The 23,038-nt window shown below is 46.2% G+C and overlaps 1 protein-coding gene across 4 annotated transcripts in view; it reads right to left on the bottom strand.

Moving 5' to 3' along the window:
- srgap1a (SLIT-ROBO Rho GTPase activating protein 1a) overlaps positions 1–23,038 on the bottom strand; it is a 75,688-nt gene that overhangs the window by 30,713 nt on the left and 21,937 nt on the right. For all 4 annotated transcript variants that reach the window (XM_084477346.1, XM_084477348.1, XM_084477347.1 and 1 more), the window contains 7 exons: positions 19,853–20,048; positions 13,586–13,748; positions 8,181–8,243; positions 4,526–4,705; positions 3,781–3,909; positions 2,071–2,292; positions 1,049–1,150 (listed from right to left, as the gene is read on the bottom strand). In XM_084477346.1, the coding sequence (XP_084333472.1) occupies positions 1,049–1,150; positions 2,071–2,292; positions 3,781–3,909; positions 4,526–4,705; positions 8,181–8,243; positions 13,586–13,748; positions 19,853–20,048 (1,055 nt within the window). The remainder of the gene's footprint in view (positions 1–1,048; positions 1,151–2,070; positions 2,293–3,780; positions 3,910–4,525; positions 4,706–8,180; positions 8,244–13,585; positions 13,749–19,852; positions 20,049–23,038) is intronic.

Below are 23,038 nucleotides of genomic sequence, written 5' to 3'. Positions count from 1 at the left end.
TAAACCAAATGAAACACTCACACACAAACCAAAAAGGCTCATAAACAATGAAACAAACACACACAGCCACCAACCATCACCCACAGACACCAACACCCACAGCCGCACACTTGTTTGTTTTCCGGGGCCCGGCCACAGCAGTGCAGTCTGCAGTGACTGTGAAGACACCATCTGGGCCACAGATATACTACCCAACACAAGACAATACCAAACAACGCACTGAAACGCAAGGCCCCAGAGCACATCAAACAAAGGAATGAGGCGAGGCGGAGAGGAAGGTACTGAACAGAGAGTACACGCTGTTATACTTGCATCTAGAACGTCAACACTAGTACTGGAGTACTGGATCTGACCGCCACAGCACAGTACCAAGTACCTGCCCTGTAATACAGCCACGTTTCATATACACCCCATGCCATGTCACATGTAAAACTACTCGGCAGAAGTTCCTTGGAAGAAAATTGGCTCTAAATAGAGAGGTGTATTTATAACGTTTACATGGCAAAAACATTATTTTCTACTTGACACTGTGCTTGGTATTATGTAGCCGTGTAAGAAAACAGCAACATGTGAAACTCAATCAAGCGTGAGAGACAGAGACAACAGTGAGAGGCGCCAGAGATTGTGAGAGAGGAGAGAGAGATGCACTGTGGCCGAGCACACGCTGGAAGCAGGGCAAGGGGCGACTGAGAACTGTTCCTGATTGGAGGCAAAAACGGTGGCGTCCAAACGCAGCCTCCCCACTGCCCTCCTCCACTGATACATCGGTGATAAACAAACCTTGAGAAATGTGACCTAAGCAGAGGGGTCCAGGACTACTGACTGTTGTGTCACCAGGGTCAAGAACAGAGCAGTGGTACATCCATACGGAAAAAGAACATCAGACATTGTGGATTGTACACCCTGGGAGCACAAGCTGATTGCAGTTAGCTGTTGCAAGCTGCGGGGCTTAAGCCGGGGGCAGCTTTGAATTGTCCGTTCCTTAAAGACAGCCCTACATCCTAAAAGCAGGCAGACATATGGAGGACATGCGGCGGCATCACCCCACCTCTTCGTTCTCGATCTTAAGGGTGGCCAGGCGGGACTGGAGCTGCTGGAACCTGAGGATCAGCTCTCCGTTGATGGGTGGCTGGGAGGAGATCTGACACACCTGCAGAGGAGAGATAAAAGCACAAGGACACAAGTCTGGACTCAGAGATGTGTGTGATTTGTGATCACCGTAGGTCACCGTAACAACAGCCCCACAGCCCTCAGACCTTTATCGGGCTGACCTGAATGGACATGCAGAGAGAGTGATGAGACAATAGCGATGACTTCAATTACATGACATCAGTGTTGACAGAGCCGGTGGGCGGGGGAGGGACAGAAGACTTAATGGCACGTTGAGCTGTTGGGACTGGAGCGATACAAGGGTGAGGGTTCGCTGTTAAAACCAATCCAGCAGCAGATAAAGCCGTGAACCTCTGCATTTATACCGCCGCAACACTTTTGTGCGATTGTTTTGCATGTGGAGTATTGTAACAGTCAGCAATGCACCTATTTGTTTTTCGAATACAAGAATTAAACTGGACTGACATCGGCAGACCAATTTGCCTGGAACCTCTCAGTTCATTAAGACCTCTCAAGTGCGTTATCAACACGAGCGGACCAAAATGCCTCCGGACACCACTGGACAGACCTACAGCCAATCAGAGCACTGGAACGTGTGACACATCAGTGGCGGCCATCTTGGTCATTTATGAAAAAGGCCTCAACGGCGCTCCCATAGGGCGCTCCCATAGGGCGCTCCCGTAGGGCGCTCCCATAGGGCGCTCCCATAGGGCGCTCCCATAGGGCGCTCCCATAGGGCGCTCATATGTGCAGACATCCTAACCAAAGCGGCCCCGTATCAGATAAGCGGTTGTAATTGGCCGTGACCCGGGGCCAGCGCTGATGAGAATCTGTCTGAACGGGAGCGGGGCCAGAAGCATACGCCAGAGAAAATAAAAACACGGGCTTCGCCGTCCCATGTGGCTCCCAGGCTGAGGATTAACTATAATACACGCGCTTGCAGCTGAGCTCCCCTCATACCTCGTCTCCCATGTGAGGCTGGAACTCGAACTTGGGCGGGGGGCAGAAGGCGGAGGGGAACATCTCCATGAACCGCTGGCGGTCGCTGCGGGGGTCCAGGCTGTCCACGGCGTTCTCGATGATGTCCAGGCCCTCGTGGCGGGACGTCTCCAGGTTGTACTCGGCCGACAGGTAGGTCCTGAGGGCGCGGTTCAGGCTGGCGTGGAAGCCCAGGTCACAGCCCTGAGTGAGGGAGGGGTGGGGCATGGTGTGATGAGTAACAGTGGTGGATATGGGAATCGTTTATTGGTCCCAGACAGGAAATGTTGGGAGGGCAAACTATAGGACAGAAAATTAAAGGAAAACTAAAAAACTAAACTCACAAATATATACTGAAAGTATCAGATTGTGTACATTTTTGTGTACACAATCTGAGTAGTAGAAATGATGCAGCGGGCTGTCTGATACTGAGCCATATACTTGTATAAAACCTGTGACACAAATCCCAATACCAATAAGATAACAATAAGAAATTCTTATCATCACACTAATTTCCGCAATTTACCAATATTGATTGGGGTTTAAACTTTATTGTTCAAATTAATGACCTTCGTGTAGGGATACATACTGTGTTCTTCTACTGTTATAGTAGTACACAGAGTTCCGTCTTACATAACCAAATGTTACCTCTGGTACCATTCTAATAACTAGGGCCTTCTTCAGCGTCCCCTTAAACAAACAACACACACACAATGGTGATAAAACAACTGCACAGAGCACACACTCCATAAAACCACACACACATCTCTTGTACCGTTGAGGCATTCAATGAGACATTCAATGAGAAACAACTGTGCATGCCGTGCCTGCAAGTCCACGCAACAAACACAAAAAGAACCCAATCATCTCCACTCTAAAGCAACTCCTATTTAAACTTGGCTCAGATAGAGAGAGAGGCATTTCCAAACACAACAAGGCCTTGAACGCAGGTGGAATCTCTCCTTCTCCCCAACCCTCACCCTCACATGGAATGCCAACCCCAGGAATCCATCAAAACACAACAGACCAGATATAAAAGGGACTGTTATTTACAGACCCCACAATATAGGAACATAGAACACAATTTCAGAGCAATTTTCTACCTCACAACCTAAGAGACCACGGCCTACAAAAATCTGATGAAGGCACAATGCAAACAAAAAAAGGATCACCTTTACTTTACTTTACAAATCTATCCTACAGTCTGGAGTATTTGATCCCTGCTCGCATTCACTGCTTAACTCAACACATTCCTCCTCGGCCGTGGTTCCCAGAAAATGCTCTCAATAGGCGTGAGGAGATGCCTTTAGCACAGAGAGAGAGAGAGTGCAATAAAAAACTCTGAGAAGTGCATGGGAGGTGATGAAAAGAAACATTCAGAAGCTGGGTGGTGGTTGTGGTGGTGGTGGTGGTGAGAATGTGCCGGGCCTTGAGCGAGCAGCCTGGTTTATGTACGCTGGATCCCTGGCACGCCTTCTTCAAAGTGTGCGCACTCTCCTCACATGTGGAGAAAGGAGACAGGGGAGGCTGCTAATCTAGCTGACGGACTGCTAATGAGGTGTAGGGAGGTCGTTCTACACAACACCAGCTTCCCAAAGCCCTTTTTGTTAGTCGGCGGCTCAGGAAGTAGCAGAGATTTGAGCAACGCAATAAGAGCGAGGGCGAGGCCGTTTCGGGGTTGCGTATACTCACGTCGATTAAATCCGACAAGTCGTGGATGTAGTATTTGAAGACTGAGGAGTTGGAGGCCTCGAGTGTCAGAAGGTACTCGTTCCTGGATTTGATGGACTTCAGCTTGTTCTCCGAGTACTTGGCCTGGCGCTAGACAGAGACGCAGGGAAAGAATTAGCAACATGTACAGAGAGAGATGGAATGGGCCAATGATTCTAGATGTCAAGTGCCATCATTATGCCTTCATGGTTACGTTGCGTCTTGCATTGCAGAGCTCAAACGATATAGTCATCGGAAATCAGCTCAATCAACACTATTACTGAATGTACCAGAATGTAACGAGGGCAAAATAAACGCTGGAGTTAAATTGAGATGCTGAATCGGTTTATATTCTACACTTCCTCCCAACCCTAAAAGCAGATGGCGGTTAGTCACTTTTCACTGACGGACACTGAGTCACACACACACACATTCCAGGAAGTATTGTGAGAAAAAAAATAAAACCAAATATCATTCCCATTAAATCATCTGTCACAGATCTTTAACAAAAAACAGTCCACTGTCCTCACAGCAGTTGGCCGTGACTGCACTCAATGTGTTTCCCATCCCCGCGTCCCGGCGGGGCCTTAGAGCACAGTAACGACCTCTCATACTTTCAAGCCTCGTTTGCAAATTTTAAGAGATCCCTTCCTGCGTCCGTGCGCACGTTTGACGTCAAAGCGACGCGGGCCTGAGTCAAACGGGGGTGACGTGTTTGACCGGCTACCTTCTCCTTCATCTTCTCGATCTTCTTGACGGAGCTGCGACGCTGGTGCTTGTCCTCCATGCGGATGCTGAACACCGGGTCTCCCCGGCCGATCTGCTTCTCCTCCTGCTTCTCCGCCTCCTTCAGCTTGCCCTCCGAGCTGATGCTCTCGGCGTGGTACATGTGGTAGGTCTTCATCACCTGCGGAGGGGGGCACAGACGCGTTACAAAAAGGTGCCCGTCAGAAGAAGCTGGGGGAGTGATCGCAGATACGGTGTTCGGTATAGGTCTCGGGTCTGAAGTTTGCCCCCTCAAAAAACAACCTGGTGATTCATGGTAATGGTGTTGTAATCTGATACGATCTACTAAGTACTACTTACTCCCCCTCTCAATTCTGAAACGAAGCCCGGCACACTAAGAAACGTTATGACCTAGTAGGGTTGTTGAGAATAGTACCAATCTAGTTATTGGATCTGTATTGAAGTGGTATAGAGAGTGATATTGGTATATATTCTCTCATCCCTAGTGAAAATAAACAGTAGGATGTCACTTCAGGTCTTTTACATTGAGAGGAAACCGATGGGGGAGGGTCAGAATAACAGGAACTCGCGGGTTTTTAAAGGAGAGTTGCGGCTCTCCTTTAAAAACCACAACAAAGGGCCCCATCAAACCGCCCACCTTCTCGTTAGTGGAGTGGTCTGACCCCTGCCTCCACCGGCCGTCACTCCCTCCCTCAACCACAATCCAAGACAGAGGACTCCTATTTTATTTGAATGCAGGGGGGGAGGGGGGCCCTGTCACATGGCCCTAGCAGCCACAAATCACCGCAGCTAAATATGTCATGTTGCTTTCATTTCTCTGTTGGGAAGTACAGTTGATTCACCGAGAGCCCGTTGGTCTGCAGTCTGGTTTAAAATGAGGGGTTCCGAGAAGGAGGCTGGATTTTCCACATCGGATGCAGACTGAGATGAAGGCCCCAGAAATAGACCCAAAAAAAGGGAACTTTTTACTACAAAACAATCACCTCCTCTGGTGACAAATAAGAGCAGATTATTTTAATGTCCAATTTTGTCCAATTTATTTACTTAGATGTGGCCAATACTCTTTTCCATACATACAAGCATACATCTTTCAAATTAGTATTAGACGCATGTGTGGGACAGCCAATTCAACTCTCTATTTGTTACTCAAGTATCCATCCATTTTCAAGCATCCCACCAGCTTCCCTGTGCCAATGTAGCCATTAGTAGGCACAGAAAACTGCAGCCGACTGGGAAATACATCAGCTGCTTCTGGAGACTTCCTGAGGATTGACTCATTATCATTAGACACACGTCTGGGAAGTGCGTGTGCCCGTGCGTGTGCGTGTGTGTGTGTGTGTGTGTGTGTGTGTGTGTGTGTATGGGGGGGAGGGGGGAGTCTGTGATTAGCCCAAAGTTGATGACTCCATTACGATGTGACTCAGCCGCCGCATAGCAGGTAGCTTACAATGCGAACAATGTGGTTTTGAATGAGCAATATGCTTCAAAACTCCTTCTAAAGCCCGCTCAGTGCCACAAACCAAAAGGGAAGGCGGCCAGGCACGGGGGAGAGCCGGTGCGTTAAGAGATGAATCACTAAGTGAACAGGGGACAACGATCCGCACAGAGAACGCAGCGACCCCGGCTTGACACAAAACTGTTACGAAGAGGACTCTGCAAGGCCTTAAAAATACAGGATGATGCATCTGTAAGCTCCAGTGGTGGTAGGCTAGCAGGCAAACGGGGAGTTATACAGCAGTATAAAAACAACATGACAAGGCTACAGAGAAGATGGGAAAAGCGTTGGAGCAGTCAATGTACCAAAGGAGGAGGCCGGTGGAAAAGGAAGGAAAGGAGAATGACTCGTTCATTGGTTTTAAAACGGCACAGTTCTCTAAAATTATCAATTAGAAAATATTTTTTTAACACAATGTTCATTATAATAATGAACTACAATGGTTATATTTAACACATTGACACCATCTCTCTTACTCTCATTGAACAATTTTAGCAAGTGTCTGAAGAATAATAAAAAATAAAACATCCGCCCACGGCTCAATCAAACCCGGGACTCCCTGTTGCTCCGTAAATCAATTTGGTCCGAGGACAATACGGCCAGAAAATCACACTTTGAACAAAAGATAATGGCTGCAGTGAGATGCATTCAGGCAGGGTTGACGTTTATGTCCAAAATGAGTTCCTGAGGCGCTAATAGGGGAAGGGTTTGCAGCGTTCAGTTCCAAATAGCACATTTAACAAGTACAGTCGCCTTGTCTGCTGCAAAAATACACAATCACAAACAGGCAATGCCAGCCTGCCCGTGGTTTAACCTTGAGATGAACCAACACCTGCTTATTCCAGCTCCACTCTTGTTTATTTTCAATCCCCACTCTCCACGAAACCCCAAACCCCACCTATCTCCACGTGTAACAATAATCCCCCCCCTCATGTCGGGCTGCTTTTCGCGCAAGTGTGGATGAAAAAGTCAAACCAAACTAGTTTCAGAGAAGGTCCCGTTCTGCGGCGTTACCAAACCCAGTGACCCAGAGTGGAGCTTTGGGTGGGTGTCCGGGGGCCCTCTCGTCCACTCTGCACCAGCTCGTCTGCATGCGACGGCCGGCCTGTGTTTGCTTTGCCCGTTTTAGAAGGACAAATTTAGAGCTGGATCAGGGCTGTGTTTTAACTGGCGGTGACCCACATAGGACCTGTGGCTTTTCTGATGCAATGGTGACTCGCGTGCACCATGTGTGTGTGTGTGTGTTTTCAGAGGCCAATCAAGGTCAAATCTGTGCGGGGGTGCAGTTAAGGGAGTGACACGTATTGAGCCCGAGTCACACGCGTCTCAAGGCCGGTCAACTTCATACTGGAAGGCCGGGGGTTGTCATCTGCTAGTGTGACTCTATAAAGGCAAACTGAACTGAGACTGCACAGACACACACACACACACACACACACACACACACACACACAAGGAAGGGCAAAGTGCACTCACCACCTCCTGCAAGTGATGGCGAGCTGTCAACAAACCAATCACTGCTGTAATATCCCCTGTGGAGACCAGTTCAATGCATGGAGAGGGCAACACATGGGAAATGTGTTGGGTTTAACGGTGCCACCACCACACCTAGCTCAGCTTCCAGACGCTCAAACTAATGGATACACTTCTAGCCTTCACACTGTCCATCTCTCTTTTAACATGCTATTGATGTGACATGCCCAATTGTTGGGTTTTGAACAACTCCCACTACTTCTGAATGCTGTAGAAGGTTCTAAACCAGTTCAGCACAGCGTGCATGCTGAAAACTGACCCAGTGGGATCAAATAGATAATAATATGGATGGATAGATTTCTAGACACATAACGCGCTGCATGGGAATCTAGATATAGATTGGTTGCCCTATAAGTTTTTGTTCAGCCCGGTTAAGTCTTTAATAGATAGTGTGAAGGTAATCACCATGTATATCCAAGAAAACTCAGGGATGGAGGGCTTGAGAGACCTCTGTAATAATGTTTTGTTCTGCCTATCGTTTGAAGCTTTATACATTTAACATAAAACTTGAGCGAGAACCAGAGCATTGATAGAGGTTTCAGCATCAACAGGAAGGGCAGTATAATTAGAAAAAAAGAGGAAGAAAACGGAAGCCACTACTACTTACTGTATAAAGCTCATTTAGGACCTTCATTAAATCCTCCTGTAGTTGGAAGGTGATTTCTTTAGTCTGTAAAACAAACACAAAGAAGGGAAGAAAAATCCATTAGCCAAGCACGGAGAGAACAACAATTACTTTATGTAGTCATGTGGAATACTGGAAAAGATTGCTCCCAACCACTTGTGTGCGGTATGAAATGTGGTCCAGATCGTAAAAAGGTGTTCTCAATGAAGTTATCACACAGGGCTAGAGTTTCATTGCCCGCATGTGCTAAACACATTATCTGCCCAACCCCACATGAGTGAACCCCAGATATATGTTAATTCAATCAGCCATGCTATAAGGCTGACCTTAGTAATACTATCAGATAGACAGCTTGTTAAATGACTCCTATGATGCAGAATGAACTATGAAACATAGTATGATAGGCTGATCTTTTTTTGATATATACACAATTTAACAGTACAGTGCTCACATTTCTCTGGTGCTGACCTGTATATCACATGTTCACAAGGTTAGGAGAAATTGCAGATGGAATTTTGGATCGGTGGACCGTGCATCCTGGATAATATTAAAGATTATTTCTGCACTCAGAGGCTGTCTGTAAAGTAATTATTGTCCATTGTATCTGATCCTTGGAATGGTGTACTCATGTTCTCAGCAGTATGCTGTGAACAGACTAAATACAAAGGAGCTCTAGTGTTCACCAAAGTGGTGAACTCATTGTGCTTCTCATTGTTCTGAGTGAGACAGCTGGTACATACGTTTGCAACATAAGGCCATTGGCTGATTTCCAGTAAAAGCATTTAAGTTTAAGAAAAAAACAATGGATGGGATAAAGTTAAATATACAAAGTATCTTTTTGTCTGAATTGTATTATACCCCTTGCAATAGCCCAAAATCACATTCCAGTTTGAGTGGTCTTAGTTCTGTATGGGACAGCCTTTTATGACTTGAGAACTGCAGGATTTGCAAGACCGTAAAGCCTTGCACATCTGTGGTTTCCTGTGGGTGTTGGCCACAAGGAAGTGCCACTATTGAGGTCACAAACCTGACGGATCCAGGTGGATTCACACATGTGAACTACAACAAACAACCATAGTGCACCAGTGGAGGCACAATACATTAACAAAAGGAGTGCCGGGTTTGCAAAGAGTTGTCCTCTCTGAACACCGCATCCCAAGACATGTCTGCACTGACAAAGAATCCTATTCTAAAAACGTGACGAAGCACTCAAGTTGGAAAATCGACCGTCCAAGCAATTGTTCGACATGAAACTCAGAATTTGGCTGTTGGGCAGGTGGTGAGTGCTGGCCCTGCCTGCATGCATTCAGAGGTAAGAGGATTACCGTTCTCTGTGAATGGCTGCAAGGTAGGTTTCCCGATTTAGAGCAAGGTTACACCAGGTAGCCTGGGCAATCCTTTGCACCCTGCTGCCAATACCCACCTGTGCTGCCGGCTAGCCGCTGAGCTTCACACGGGCTAATCACAGGTCAAGAAAAAGCCTGTAAGCTTAGATCAACAAGCGTAGCTCCCCGCTCCTAGCAAGCGTAGCCCTTTCATCTTTTGTTTTACAATATCAAACTAGTCTTTTACGCAATCCCCTTTCCTCCCAATCGCAGGAGGAATACCGCTTGGAGAGGAGTCTTTGGAGATGTGTAATGTGATGTGCCACTGAAACTCCTGCAAGAAAGTTAAGGTTTGACATTTACTTAAGCCCCCCCCCCCCCCCCCCCCAACTCTGGAGGGGAGCTCTGTTTGGACACCTCCCCTCTCACCACCCACTGTCAGATGTACCGCCTGTCAGCCCTCTCTTTCCCCTCCGTCTCGCTGGGAGAACACTTGGAAGTGGTCCCCGGCCCGCTGAGAAGCCGCCCTTACAGACCACACAGCGCCGAGACACGGCTTAACTAATCCGAAGACAGGAATGAGGAGGGAGGAACCGATAGGAACCGAGAACGGGAGGAGACGCGCTTCATTGAAGACACGTCTCCGCGGATAACACTTAAAACAAAAACTGACACGGCCTTGAAAATCCACTTGAGTTGTTGCTTCAGAACATCTCTCCTTTCATAGCTCATCAAACGCTAGGACACATATGGAACCCCCTTGAAGCGTGTGTTGACAGTTACATGCTGGGCAGCGCAACCACCACTTGGTGTAATTTTGAAGAATTCCCTAAGAGGTCACTTGGTGTTTGCATTGGTTTTGCATGAGAGTTTGGGCGTTTTTTTCCCCCTGAAACCATATAATTAAATTGAGGATCTTTAGGGATCAGACCCTTTGAAGCTCATGTCATCTCACCACATTTAAGAGATCCAACAAATCAAAAGAGGAGCGGGGGGGGGGTACAAAGTGCACTTCTCTTCTTTGACTGGAATTCGGGAATTCGGCATAAATTAGCTATAGAACTTCTTTGTGGCAAGCTGCCAGACACATAGACAGAGCCCTGTGCGTATGCGACCGATCCACAACAACACACAAACATGTGCCTCTGAATAGAACAGAATAAAATTCTTTATTGTCATTGCACAGGATACAACTAAACACATGCAACTGGGGGCCAGCGAGCTCTTGAAAGACTCGCCCAGTAACGGCCATCGTAAAGACAACAAGTCCCGGTCGTCCTCTGACCGATGGGGGCCATCTTGTTTTAGCTTTAGGCAGCATCCTCCCCGGGGTCCTGTGACATCAGGACCAACGGAAACCGTACAGCACCAGGAAGCGCCCGCTCCTTCTGACAGGGGAAGTGAAGGCTCTGTTAAGCCTCGGGAAAGCTACCGTGGCACTGTAGCTGCAGAAAGCCATAAATAAAACAAAATGCTGGCCTCTATAAATAATACAAACTAAATCCATGTGCCAAGATCTCTCAGACCATAGAAGAAAAATAAATACTTTTTTTGGAATCCGGCAAAAAGAAAGAAGAACAAGCGTGAAAAGGAACGTGTCATCTTTAATGATGCGCGGGCTGAGACAGAGCGAGGCAGGAGATGGCAGGTAGGCTATTAGCACCACTCCGGGCTGTGATTCTGTATTCACCACTGCACCGTCTATGGTTCCAACCACACAGGCTGTGGTCAGAGGAATATCAAGGGAAGGGGGTGGGGGGGAGGCTTCAACACAGCATTCCTTCGTGTGATTTCTCTGGAAGCATGACTACGGAGTAGCGGCCCACCACCACCTCTGAGCAGTGGGCTAAAGTCACGTAACATTAGGAGACACCGTCTTGTTTTCTCTCGTTACAGCGGCCTTTGTGCAGATCAAAGCTCGCCGGTGCTGTGATTACAGGGCGAGGGGTGTTTCAGAGAGGGGCCGCTGGGAACCAGGACCCCCCATCGTGCTAATATGTGTGTCCACAAAATGTCACCTGGATACATGGGGCTGTGGAGGTTGGGGGGGGGGGGGGGGGAGGGTTGGTTGAGGGGCAGTTGCTGTACAAACTTTTAAAAGGGCAGAGTTCAGGGCATTGTGTGATTGTAGCAGGATGTCACAGAGATGGCACGATAGCACTGCCTTAGGAGGGGCAGAAAGATGGATATGTGGGCGGGAGTTGGGGAGGCTGGAATGTGCACCACCAGGATTTATACGGGAACATGAGGGAAAATACTATACTGCAGGAACACATACGAGGGAGAGAGAAGCAGGGCTATAATTATGACCGTCAATACGGGGTGGGCTGGTGTCATAGAAGACGTCTGTAAAGACGCTGTCTGTTTCACATCTGGCCTCATTAGTACAACTAGGACCCTTTAACCACTATCAAAGGGCAAGGATTGCTGGGACTTCCTCTCTGTATGTGTGTGTGTGTGTGTGTGTGTGTGTGTGTGTGTGTGTGTGTGTGTGTGTGTGTGTGTGTGTGTGTGTGTGTGTGTGTGTGTGTGTGTGTGGGGAGATGTGAGGGGGGTAATGGAGACCATTTCTTCACCGACTAGTCAAAGTCAAAACCACAAACTATCAGGAGATGGTAATCAGTTAAGTGAAATGCGAGACTTTGGAAGTGACATGAGTTAATAAGTCTTTAAGAAGGAATTAAAGAAAAGAATGATGAGACTTCTTTTTATTTAAACAGAGGGGGGACCAAAAGAAAGATTAGATGTAAGAGGAGAAATTAAACAAAGACAGAGGGAAAACTTAAGAGTGGACGAATGAGGAGTTAAACATAGCCTTGCTTAAACAGACGCAAAAGCCATCCTCTCTGGGGCAGTTGCTTTGTAATTTGGGCCTGCGGTGCGTAGGAGCACATAATCTGTTTGGGAGTTGTCGTCTTTGTGGCGGACCCGCCAGCGGTGCCTTGGCTTTTCGGTCACGAGGGCACAGCCTTCAGATGGTATGGTGGAGGCATTACTGGTGGGAGCTGTGATCGGAGATGTGGTGAGCTCCTCCACATCATCTGATTGCAACATGACTTGGGGGAAATGCGTCACAGCTCAACTCTAAATATACCCTGCTCTCTACAGCAACAACTTGACTTAGGACGGAAGACAAGGCTATATAAAAGGGGGGGGGGGTAGACAATTGAGGCCCAGTTTACATTTCCTTCTATTTCTTCATGCCGATTTAATAGGTGGAATCTGTTTTCCCTCCTGGCTACGCAGTCAAGCAGGTGACCAATTAGCGTACTCTCACGTGGCTAAGCCCGGCCACTCACATGAGGGTCATTGTTGTCCTGAGAAGGTATTAAGCAGGTGTGTAGTGGATATGTCCCTCTGTGAAATGTTATGGTTGGTTTACGTCAGAGCCTGACCGATGCAGATGTAGTGAGTAAAAAATTACCAATAATGATATATCAGCTGATATTGAAAATATTGAAACATATATGTATATATACAAATCGTGTTATCCTGGGGGTAGGGCAGCTCCTTAAGGGCTGATTATGGTTCCATGTTCACGCAACACAATGACTACGCAGACGCTTCGACGCAGTCGTGAACCTTTATGGTTCTGCGTCGGGTTTTAGTGAGCGGACCAATCACAGCCCTTGCTGCTGTGGACGGTGGACGCAAGGAGGGTCCGCAAGGACGTAAGGGGTCCATAACCCCCTTGCGTTAAGTGAACATGGGACCATAATCCGCCCTTTAGGATTTGCTGTTCATCCTCAAGCAATGCCTTGGGCCACAGCAACAACACATTAAAACCATAAGCTAAAGGAACCAATTAGCAGTAGTATGGGGAGGAGCTAACCTTCACGCCATGATATAAAACTGTTAGTTGTGGGAGTGTTTACGTGGATGTGCTGGGTTAAAGCACCATTTCATATCTGCGCATATTGGCAAAGATATGCCGTTACTGATATATCTGTGATAGGCTATATATAATCGGTCGTGGTCCATTTGACATATTTGGATGTTCTAAAGAAATCCCTTTAAAAGGACCCAGTGGTTAAGACCAGGAGTCGGCCCAAGCAGTCTCACCTTTTTGAGGAGCCGTGTGGAGTCCTCGCTGACCTGCATGAACCTCATGATGACGTTGTTGAGGTAGATGTCGCTGAGCGTGGCGTGGTCCTTGCTCTCCCTCCTCACTTGGTTCAGCAGCAGGTACCAGCAGTTCACCGGGGACAGCAGGTTCTGGTCTTTCCTGAAACGAGACGAGTTCGGCCATCAGTTTGACAATTTAGGTCACTAGGAAAATATACCTTTTGGCGTCCCATCGGGTGTTGAGGTAGTGAGATAAAGCACTGAGGGTCAAGGTGAAGTAGAGAGGCAGGTTTGGGGAGCAGGGCCGATGCTATATTAGGTTGGCCTCTTTTCAAACGCCACCGAGACTTAATATGGACACTTGTGCTCTGAAACTGCAGTATCCGAGTGGACTTAGCACAGAGGTGACCACCAGGTCGAGCCGTCATCTCAACAGCAGTCCATACCTGGCGAGCAATTAGAATACTTAAAGTGAATCAGTGGCTATCATAAACGTATCACGCCTCTGAAGACTCCCTCGTTGTCAAATGGCCTATATTTCTGCCGGTCTATACTAAAAATATCTTGATCTACAGCGGCAGTCCAGATGCATTACTCTGAGCAGATATTCAACTTGCGCACCGCTCACACACAGTACAAGGGTGACGTTTCCAGGGCACGGTTCTAGGAATGTTGTACGCCTGAGATGATTTGCTGCCTGCAACCAGGGGAGAGCACCAGCCTTAAGTACATAGCAGGGGAACTCATGAGCAAACTTTAGAGAGACCGTGTTATGAAACCAAAAATAAATATAGAAGAAGAAAAAAAAGGGAGATAAGCAGAAAGCACTGTGGCGAGAGAAAGAAAAAAAAAAAAAACACAGAGCAACAGACTGTGATACACGCTGGTGCTTCCTGAGCCGTGGACCCGCTGCTGCAGGGCAGACTGTAGGACATTGTCCAGCCTGGGCTGACTGCAGGACATTGTCCAGGCCGGGCTGAGCCGAGCTGGGGCCCTGAGTAAGCAAAAGGCCGGCAGGCCGACTTCCTCTGGCATGCTCCGTAACATTCCTCCTGCCCGCTAAAATGCACCAAATATGTGAGCGTGTGTCAGTGTGCCCGCCTCCGCTTCAGGAATAGGGTCCGGGACAAGGCTGTCCGGAAAACGTTTGGTTCCAGACAGCCTCTGTAACTACCCCCCCCCCCCCCCCCCCCCGCACCCAACCCCCATCCATCTGTCCCAAGGTCAGCTGGCAGAGACAGGCAACGCATGTCAACATGACAGGTGAAACTCCGCACTCTGTCTGGGCGGGTGACCCAGCCATGAACTAATCCACAGTGTTCTGCTAAACTGACAACAACCTAATGGACAACGACACACACACCCTGTCCAGTCATGTTAGACGAAAACAGGAAGCAACTCTCGCGTGACGCAAGCAGGCGGAAGATTCTAATATTTAGGAAATGTTGTGTATTGTCCGGGTATTGAGAATGTTGTCTAAAGGCTGAACAGCCTTCATCAATGCAGTGCTCCGTTTTCGTGAGCCTTTAACACCTCAATACTTAAACTGGATATGAATTAACACAGGAACATCATGGGTCAGACTAGTATGTAAGTATGCAAGTCAATAAAGAATGTGGCACAGTTAATAATTCATGTGTGCATGCAGTTGGTTATTAAAAATAAGGTTGACCTACCATGTGGGAAGGGACACGTGACGTTTACAAAAAAAATATATAGATCTTCACTGAGGATACACTCATTCCTGTTTGTATTTTGGTCACTCGCAATGAAACAATGAATACAGTGAGCATGTGAATGACATAGCAAGGTAGCAGGACACTGCCCTGAGAACATAATACATCCGATTGTGTAACTTGCTAGGAAAACACCAGACAATCTGCACAACGTTTATTCCTCAGGTTTTTGTCACATGAGGTTAAGATGACATAGAAATAAATGCCTGAGACTGCAAAACACTACCCGTGACTTGGAAATAATAATCATAATCTCCTTTTAAAAGAACCAAATACATCTTCCCAAAGTAGATTCTCTGCTTGAGAGAAACCATGGGGCAGAAATATGAGGATTTCTCAGAGAATTCCCTCCAATAAACACCAGTGGGTCCCAACAGTGTCTTTGTGATCTGATTAAAAAGGAAATGCTTGCTAGACCAGACCAGGGGAAAGCAGAGGGGTGGAGGAGGAAGGAGAGAGAGCCGGAGCCAGGCTTGTTATTGGGGTGGAAAGGAGAGCGACACTGCGATCACAATGACTTCTGGGAATCATAATGACAGGAAGTGTTCTCAATGTCATCGTTTCCTCTGCAGCCAGAAGGAGAACTGTGTCAGACAGAGAGATCAACCAACAGAGCACCACGGGACCAGGACACAGGTAGACAGGAGAAGTAAGAGTCAGAACACGTAGGGGCTCGGCGGGGAGACGTAGAGAGACAGAGTGAGAGACAGAGCGAGAGCAAGCGCGTGGGATTGTGTCTTAGTATGCGTCTCCATAACCCTGTTCACAAATATGCTGATGAAACTTTGAAAGTGAAGGATTGCACAATACGAGATATCAAGCTCTTTGGCATGTGGTGTGTAAAAACAAGAACCCTTATCAACAAGTTTCTTTTTGTGCTTCACAGATAACATTTGATTGCACGCTAACCGTTTTATCACTTCCAACGTGTGGATTAGATTACTTAAAAAAGGAGCATATGGCATTATGCTCCTTGGTTTCCTTAAGACCACCAAGAACGTAGCATGTGTCTCAGATGTTGGGTTATAATCTTCATAGAAGATTCTATATTTTTCATAGAAGATTCTACACTGTTTTTCAGTATGAACTAGATACAGCTCCAGCAGAAGTTGGAATTTGTGCAGAGGACAAAAAACAACTCTGCTTGCAATTTGCAGGAATCTGGTATGTTGTGGGCCTAGCCAGAGATCCATCTTAGATCTTGACAACATGTGCATGAACATCGTTAGGCTTCCTTCAGACCAAATCCTGCGTTGTGGCCGTAAGCACAGACTGCTGGGCCAGGTTACTTCATGGCCCATTTATGTGACATCATGTTGTGTACTACCTCACGGCAGGGTTGTACAGCTCTGGAAAGGACAACACGCCGGCGACCGCTCTCTCTCCCGTCTCTACGGTTGCTCAGTAAACAGCAGAATGCTACAATGCTAATGCTACATGCTAAACAAGGTTCCACATCTCATGGGCGTATTCCTGTCTGAACCCCGGTTTGCGTTGGCCAATCATGTGACATTGGGATGCGTTTCTCCCAAAAGTTCAACTCATTCATTCATTCAACTTAACGGTTGAACTGGGGGTTTTGCCTGCGGCGCCTCATTGGGTCAGTATGAAGCCTTCAGGAGGTGACAGAATGTCCTTCACCCAGACACTTTATTCTCGACAAACACTGTGTCTATTCAAGAAGCCACCAGGGCAGGCTTTGACAACATCAATAATTGAATTATTCCCCTGCACGCCATTCTTCTGTCCCTCCCTGAACAAACTCTGGATAACACTGCATAAGGTCTCACTGTGTGTCCACTATGCGCCTGTCTGTGTGCGAGCGTGTTTGCTTTGCTAGCGCTGCAAAGCCATTGTACAGCGGGTGCACTTGGTAATGTGCAGTAAATAGCACTGACGAGCAATGGCGCCTCGTGGGTTCGTCCGTTGTTCTCTTCAATGGTCGGGCGGGGGCCGGGGGCGGGTGGACTGTAGCTCAAAGAGCCGTAGGTACGTTTGGTAGGTTTGTTGTGTGGTTTGTGGTGGTATGAAAAGGAGCTAGCATCGTTAGTTCATTCATATAAACAAATGAGAAGGGACTTTTCTTTTTACGTTTGTTTGAGAGACACAGTTCGGTCTGATGCTGCGTGGGCTAGGCATGGGGATACCCCGATATATATAACGAGAGCAGTAATGGCCAAAAAGGTTTTAACCGTGACCAACTCCAATCTAAACATTTGAGTTTGATCCCTATTGTGTGTGTGCACATTTTCCATAATTGTCAAATTGGTCACCCAACCTTGATCACTGACCTCAAATAGATAGCCTGCTATCCATTACATGAACGCTTTGTTTTTGTTAGGTCACATAGAAAAAACACCTTTGGGTTTAGAGTATCACCATTTGCTGTGCCTGCTGTACTCAGCAAAGAACATTTGAGGGACTTCAGAAGACAATGTCTTTGTTAATATAAGTCATACACACACACAAAACCACCTTTTATGGTGCGGTTCATGGTAACTCAGATCAATTCCTGTTGTATCCCAAAAACACCTTAGACCAAGTCCCAAATCACCCACTTTGGTCACCAGAGGAATACATCCAAAAGAGGAACTGGTCCACCACACCTTCTCCTGAACCATCCCCCTGTTCCCTGTCAGCGGCTTTACTTACTACTTGTCAGCAGCTCAAATCAACAAGATGGATGGGTGGAACGAGGGTCTATTTTTGTTAAATGACTGTAGCTTTACTATAAACTATACGAATAGAACATATGCTGGAATACTTAACTTTCACTTTTGACCTGAGACTTAAACTTAACAAAACATCCCACTGCTGACATCCAGATATTACAGCGGTAGTTCCCCGCCATCAGGGTGCTTCAAATGTAAGGCTATTTAATCTCAGTTAATAGGCTAGGGAATTAGCTGCACTTTTTTTAATGCAAACTCATTAATGCAGCTTAGTCCAAATGACTTGCCACACATAGAGCCATAATGAATGTTATACCTCTTGATGCACCACTCAGTCCAACAAAATCAACGGCATGAATGTGGGCAACATACTAACTAGACGACTGTATTTGTTGGTTATTAATCATCTTAATATTTCCTAAATACACAACGGTATATTCAGGAAGTACACACACGCACGCACTCTTTAGGGTAGAGGAAAAGGAAAAGAGTTCACTCCACCGCATGTTCAAACAATATGCTAATGGATGCTCTTTCCGTGAGCATATCTCCTACAGGGAAACGAGGCCACCGACTGCAGCGGACTCAACGGTGTATCAACATCCTGGAAAAAGCTGGCGGAGCCATGCTGTGATGCCCCATGCGGAGAGCGCTGGAGTGAGGGAGCGAGGTGCACGGCACACAACATTAAAAAGACAAGAACAGACAGAGGAAAGGAAAGGGAGAGACAGCAAGACGATGGGATCTCATCAGCGCTCAAATGAGTAGCGACATTATAATACACTCAAGTTTCAATTGACTCGTGATTTAGTTTGTCATTTCTCAAGTAAAAATAACAAACCGTTCTGGTGGGAATGATTTAGACTATTTGGTCTCTGGTAACGACACGTGCCAGGATTTGCATATTCCATATGCTAAATAATGGAATTGATAAAAAAGTATCCACTAATGAATCAATTAATGTAATCTGTGAGTTGTTGAGATCTGCAGGAGATGGTTCCTCTCCTCTTCCTGGTTTCTCTGTAGGTCTTGACATCTGAAGACCTCCTAGGTGCAAGCAGCACTGCATGAGGATATCAGTTTCTCTCCCAGGAAGATCCAAAACTCCCCAGTCCCATTTCTTGCTGAAACACAACCTGGTTGCTGAGAGATGGGCTGTCAGCTGTCCCACAATATTTGAATGAGGCCTACACTCATTACTCAAGGGATTACTTCAGCCCCAGGTGTAATACAGATATTAAATTTCAATATTTCAACGTATGACTTTTTTTTACTTCTCCCAACATAACATAGAATGATTTTTATAAATCTATATCAAGTATTGCTACACAGACGGATTATCTATTGGTTTTGGAATCTACTATTTTCAAGGAGGAAATTAATGGAATAGGGAAGGAGTGTCTGGAAACCCAGTCGTACGGAATCTAGAATAAAGCAGAAACAAATGGCCATTCCTGAGCTTCAGGTCACTCCTCCCCACCAACTTTCCATATGAAACCAAGACTGAATGATAGCATCAGCATTATAATCTTTCAAATGTATTTTCCCTTGCAGAAAGATCCTATCAATGTAATTACATGAAATGTGAATTCTACTTAGCTTCCCCAATGCGAGAAGAATCATAAGAATGGGGAGGTACAGACAATGAGAGGGCTTTTACGTGAAACAGAGACCAGGACCGAAGGCACTGTGACTATTAAACAAGAGCCAAGGCAGACGACAGAGAGATACAGGGAAAGGATACCTAAACTGCCAACAAAAGCCTAAATTCAAATACACCCTATAAAAGAAAACCCACATTGATAAACAAGTTAAGAGCACTTGTAGCGCCGACAATTGGACTAGGGTCTCCTTACTTGTACTGCTGGTGGTCTTTGGTGCTTCGCGTTTTGGCCATGAAGCGCTCGGCCAGTTTCTCCAGGTTTCTAGAATATTCCATCTCGATCTCAGACTTCTTCCGGAAGAAGTCTTGGAGGTCCTGCAGCAGCTGGACCCTCATGTCCGTCTGCTGGTCCAGACATTTCTGCTGCTCCACCAGCTGGGCCCGGATCTCTGAGGAGACGGAGCACAGGGCAGGACATGGTCAGAATCTATAGCCTCTGGAAAGGGTTGGCTACTGCAACAAGGGGAGAATCCACAACATCAATGTCAAACTACAAATGTATCGTGTTTCCAATAGCCGTACGGTATGATAAGTGAAGTAGTCAAATACTTTGTGTTCATGCCAACACAAGACGTCTGACTAAGGCGCTGGTATTATCCCTCTTCAAAAATATAGAAACGAAAAACAACGCATTTGATCCAGAGTACAGCATTGCAAAGCCAAAGTGCCAATAAGGCTCGTTATTGTTTTCTTATGTCCGCAGGTGTACTAGACAGAGATCTCTGCTCTCAAGTGTTTCATTAAGGCAAAGCCTAACCTGAAGATGAACACATTCACTCTTTTTCTGTAGTGAAACTGGCATAAACTCTTTTATTTAGAAAACTCTAAACATTTAACACACACACATACACAGACACACACAGACACACACACTCCTGCAAAGTGCTCTGGCTGTATAATGGACTTCTCTTAATGGAGGCCGGCCTGGGCCAGGCCTCCTCAGTAAGGGAAGCAGATTAATAAGGTGATTTAAAGCCACAGGACCACCGGCAGAGCAGGGCTGCTGCACGTCTGCCATTAGCAGCACAACACAAAGTAATCCAGCAGGCACACTTTCTTCTGCATCATTAGTCCATACAATGGAATACAATAAAATCAGCTTATTACTAATAATATGTGGCCGTGTATTTTGATTCCCACCTGAGCCACCCATGCCTAAATATTTAAGCATGTGCTGATATTCCAAGACATTTTTGGAAAAGCCATTAAAATAAGGATTAAGGACACTCATTTGATAAATCGAAGAGATGGAAACAAACACTTTTGGAAATATTATTAGGCCAATGTTATGTTATGTACAGAAACCATCCACTGCAGTTTGGCAGGTTAGCTAATGGCCAATCAAGTGCTGATTCAATTGAGTGTGTGTGTGTGTGTGTGTGTGTGTGTGTGTGTGTGTGTGTGTGTGTGTGTGTGTGTGTGTGTGTGTGTGTGTGTGTGTGTGTGTGTGTGTGTGTGTACACACACACACTTGTGTTCCTTATGTAAAAGTGGATTACCATGTGACCCTGAAACATTAATCAGCATTAAACCCAACGCAACCCACAATCTCAATAACCTAACAATATAGATGAGGTCTATTAAATATAGTTGATTAGGTTTATGCAATCCCCAAGCGGCAGTTCTTTGCCTCTGGCACTCCGGAAGAAATATTCCAGTGTAACAAGTGGAAGGGGGGTTGCGATTTCCGCAACACTTAATCTTGATAGATGGCAAGCGTACAATACTCCCAGCCTCACTAACCCAAGACAGACAACAGTAATGTACTGTAAATACACAACAACAAAATGACAACACTAAGAAGAGAAAAGCGGGTAAGGCATAACAGGAAGTGGCCTGTCAAGTTCTTTCTGAAAGTTCATTATATGAGTCGGGCTGGCTCAGGGTAGGGTTCAAATGGAGCCACAGAATTGTCTTAAGTGTACCTGGTCTTTAAGGGCAAAACTATAATTGTGGCCATCTCCGGCTAGTCAATGAGGATGTGGGGATTAAAGCAAAGCTGGCATTGCGTTTACTCAAGGGGCTGGCTGGATCATTTAACACAATTACAGCCATGACTGCACATAGAAACACATTAAAGCATTAATATTCCAAAGGCAGACATTAGACAGACACTGGAGTGCCAAGCTCAAGCCACAGGAAAAGTCAGAGAAGCTCACAGAATGTCCAACTTCAGAAACAAGGCTTTACTTTTACTGTTCAAAGGCCATTGACCATTTCTTGCAGATCATGAGGTGACTATATATATAGCATGCATGCTGGAGTCATTAATTAAGTCTTTAATGACTTTACATCTTTAGTTTATGTATTACACAGTATGACACATTCCTTGTGAGATCATCTGGACAGCCAGTGCCTGATATTTGTAGAAGTATTTCCAAATCAAAGCCCTATGTCTTGCACCACAAAACTGAAGGCATAGGAGCATACGCACCTGTGCACTCTTTGCACCTTGAAGTGATGCAAGTGGACAAGTCAAACAAACCGCACATCAGTGTCACTACATTTTGATCTTTGAATGTATTTGGTGGTTTATATTATATTATGGTTTCTACTGATACACACCAAGATAACAACCACACTGCAGAACGTGTTGCCATTAGTCTACAGGGTTTTGGCAGGTCTATAAAGCCAACAAACTGTAGCCGACCAACGGACACAGTGGCTATATTGACCAATGCTGGAGCGCCGCTAGGTCTTTGTGGCAATCGGTTAGAACCAAAGCGCTTTTGTTCGGGGTTGGATGTTGTCCAACTGCTCCTTTGAAGGCCACACAAAACTCTTCCCATAACCCATTCATGCAGGCAAATATGTCCAAAGTTGCAACCCAGAATCACGTTTAATTTGCTAGATAGGGCTATTCTATTGTGACAGGAAGTGCTTTGTCAGCAGAGAGGCTGTACCGACCCACATTGTTGACCTCTTGAGGGACATTCTGGGCTTCTGTGGAAACTGTACCAACCGGACCACTGTCACACATCCACAAACCTTTCCTATGAGAGCAGATGTTGCCCGTACACGTAACAAATGTCACCAATTTGTTCAAAAGATATTATTCTACACCTGCCATTGCAATTTGCTTGAGTATCTTATAGCGTAGGTCGGCCTTTGCACACAGTCCATTAGCCTCTCAGACTCTGAGGTTTAGCAGCATGTTAATGGAAGATACAGCATGTTTTCAGCCTTCACCATGTGCTACTTATCCAGGCACTGGGACAGGGAAAGTTAGGCTGGATACAATATGGGAAAGATGGCATCAAAGGCGATCAGGAATGAGCTCTTTTTTCTGCAGAGCACAAGCTTTCAATTACAACTGGGACGAGTTTGCGTACCAGTGAGAGATGGGTCACTGGATTTTCATTTTTGATTAATGGATAAT

The sequence above is a fragment of the Micromesistius poutassou genome (genome assembly GCF_964030765.1).
Source record: "Micromesistius poutassou genome assembly, chromosome: 13".
Classification (NCBI taxonomy): domain Eukaryota; kingdom Metazoa; phylum Chordata; class Actinopteri; order Gadiformes; family Gadidae; genus Micromesistius; species Micromesistius poutassou.
Note: the sequence above shows the minus strand (reverse complement) of the source record. Positions and strands in the feature narration are given on the sequence as shown.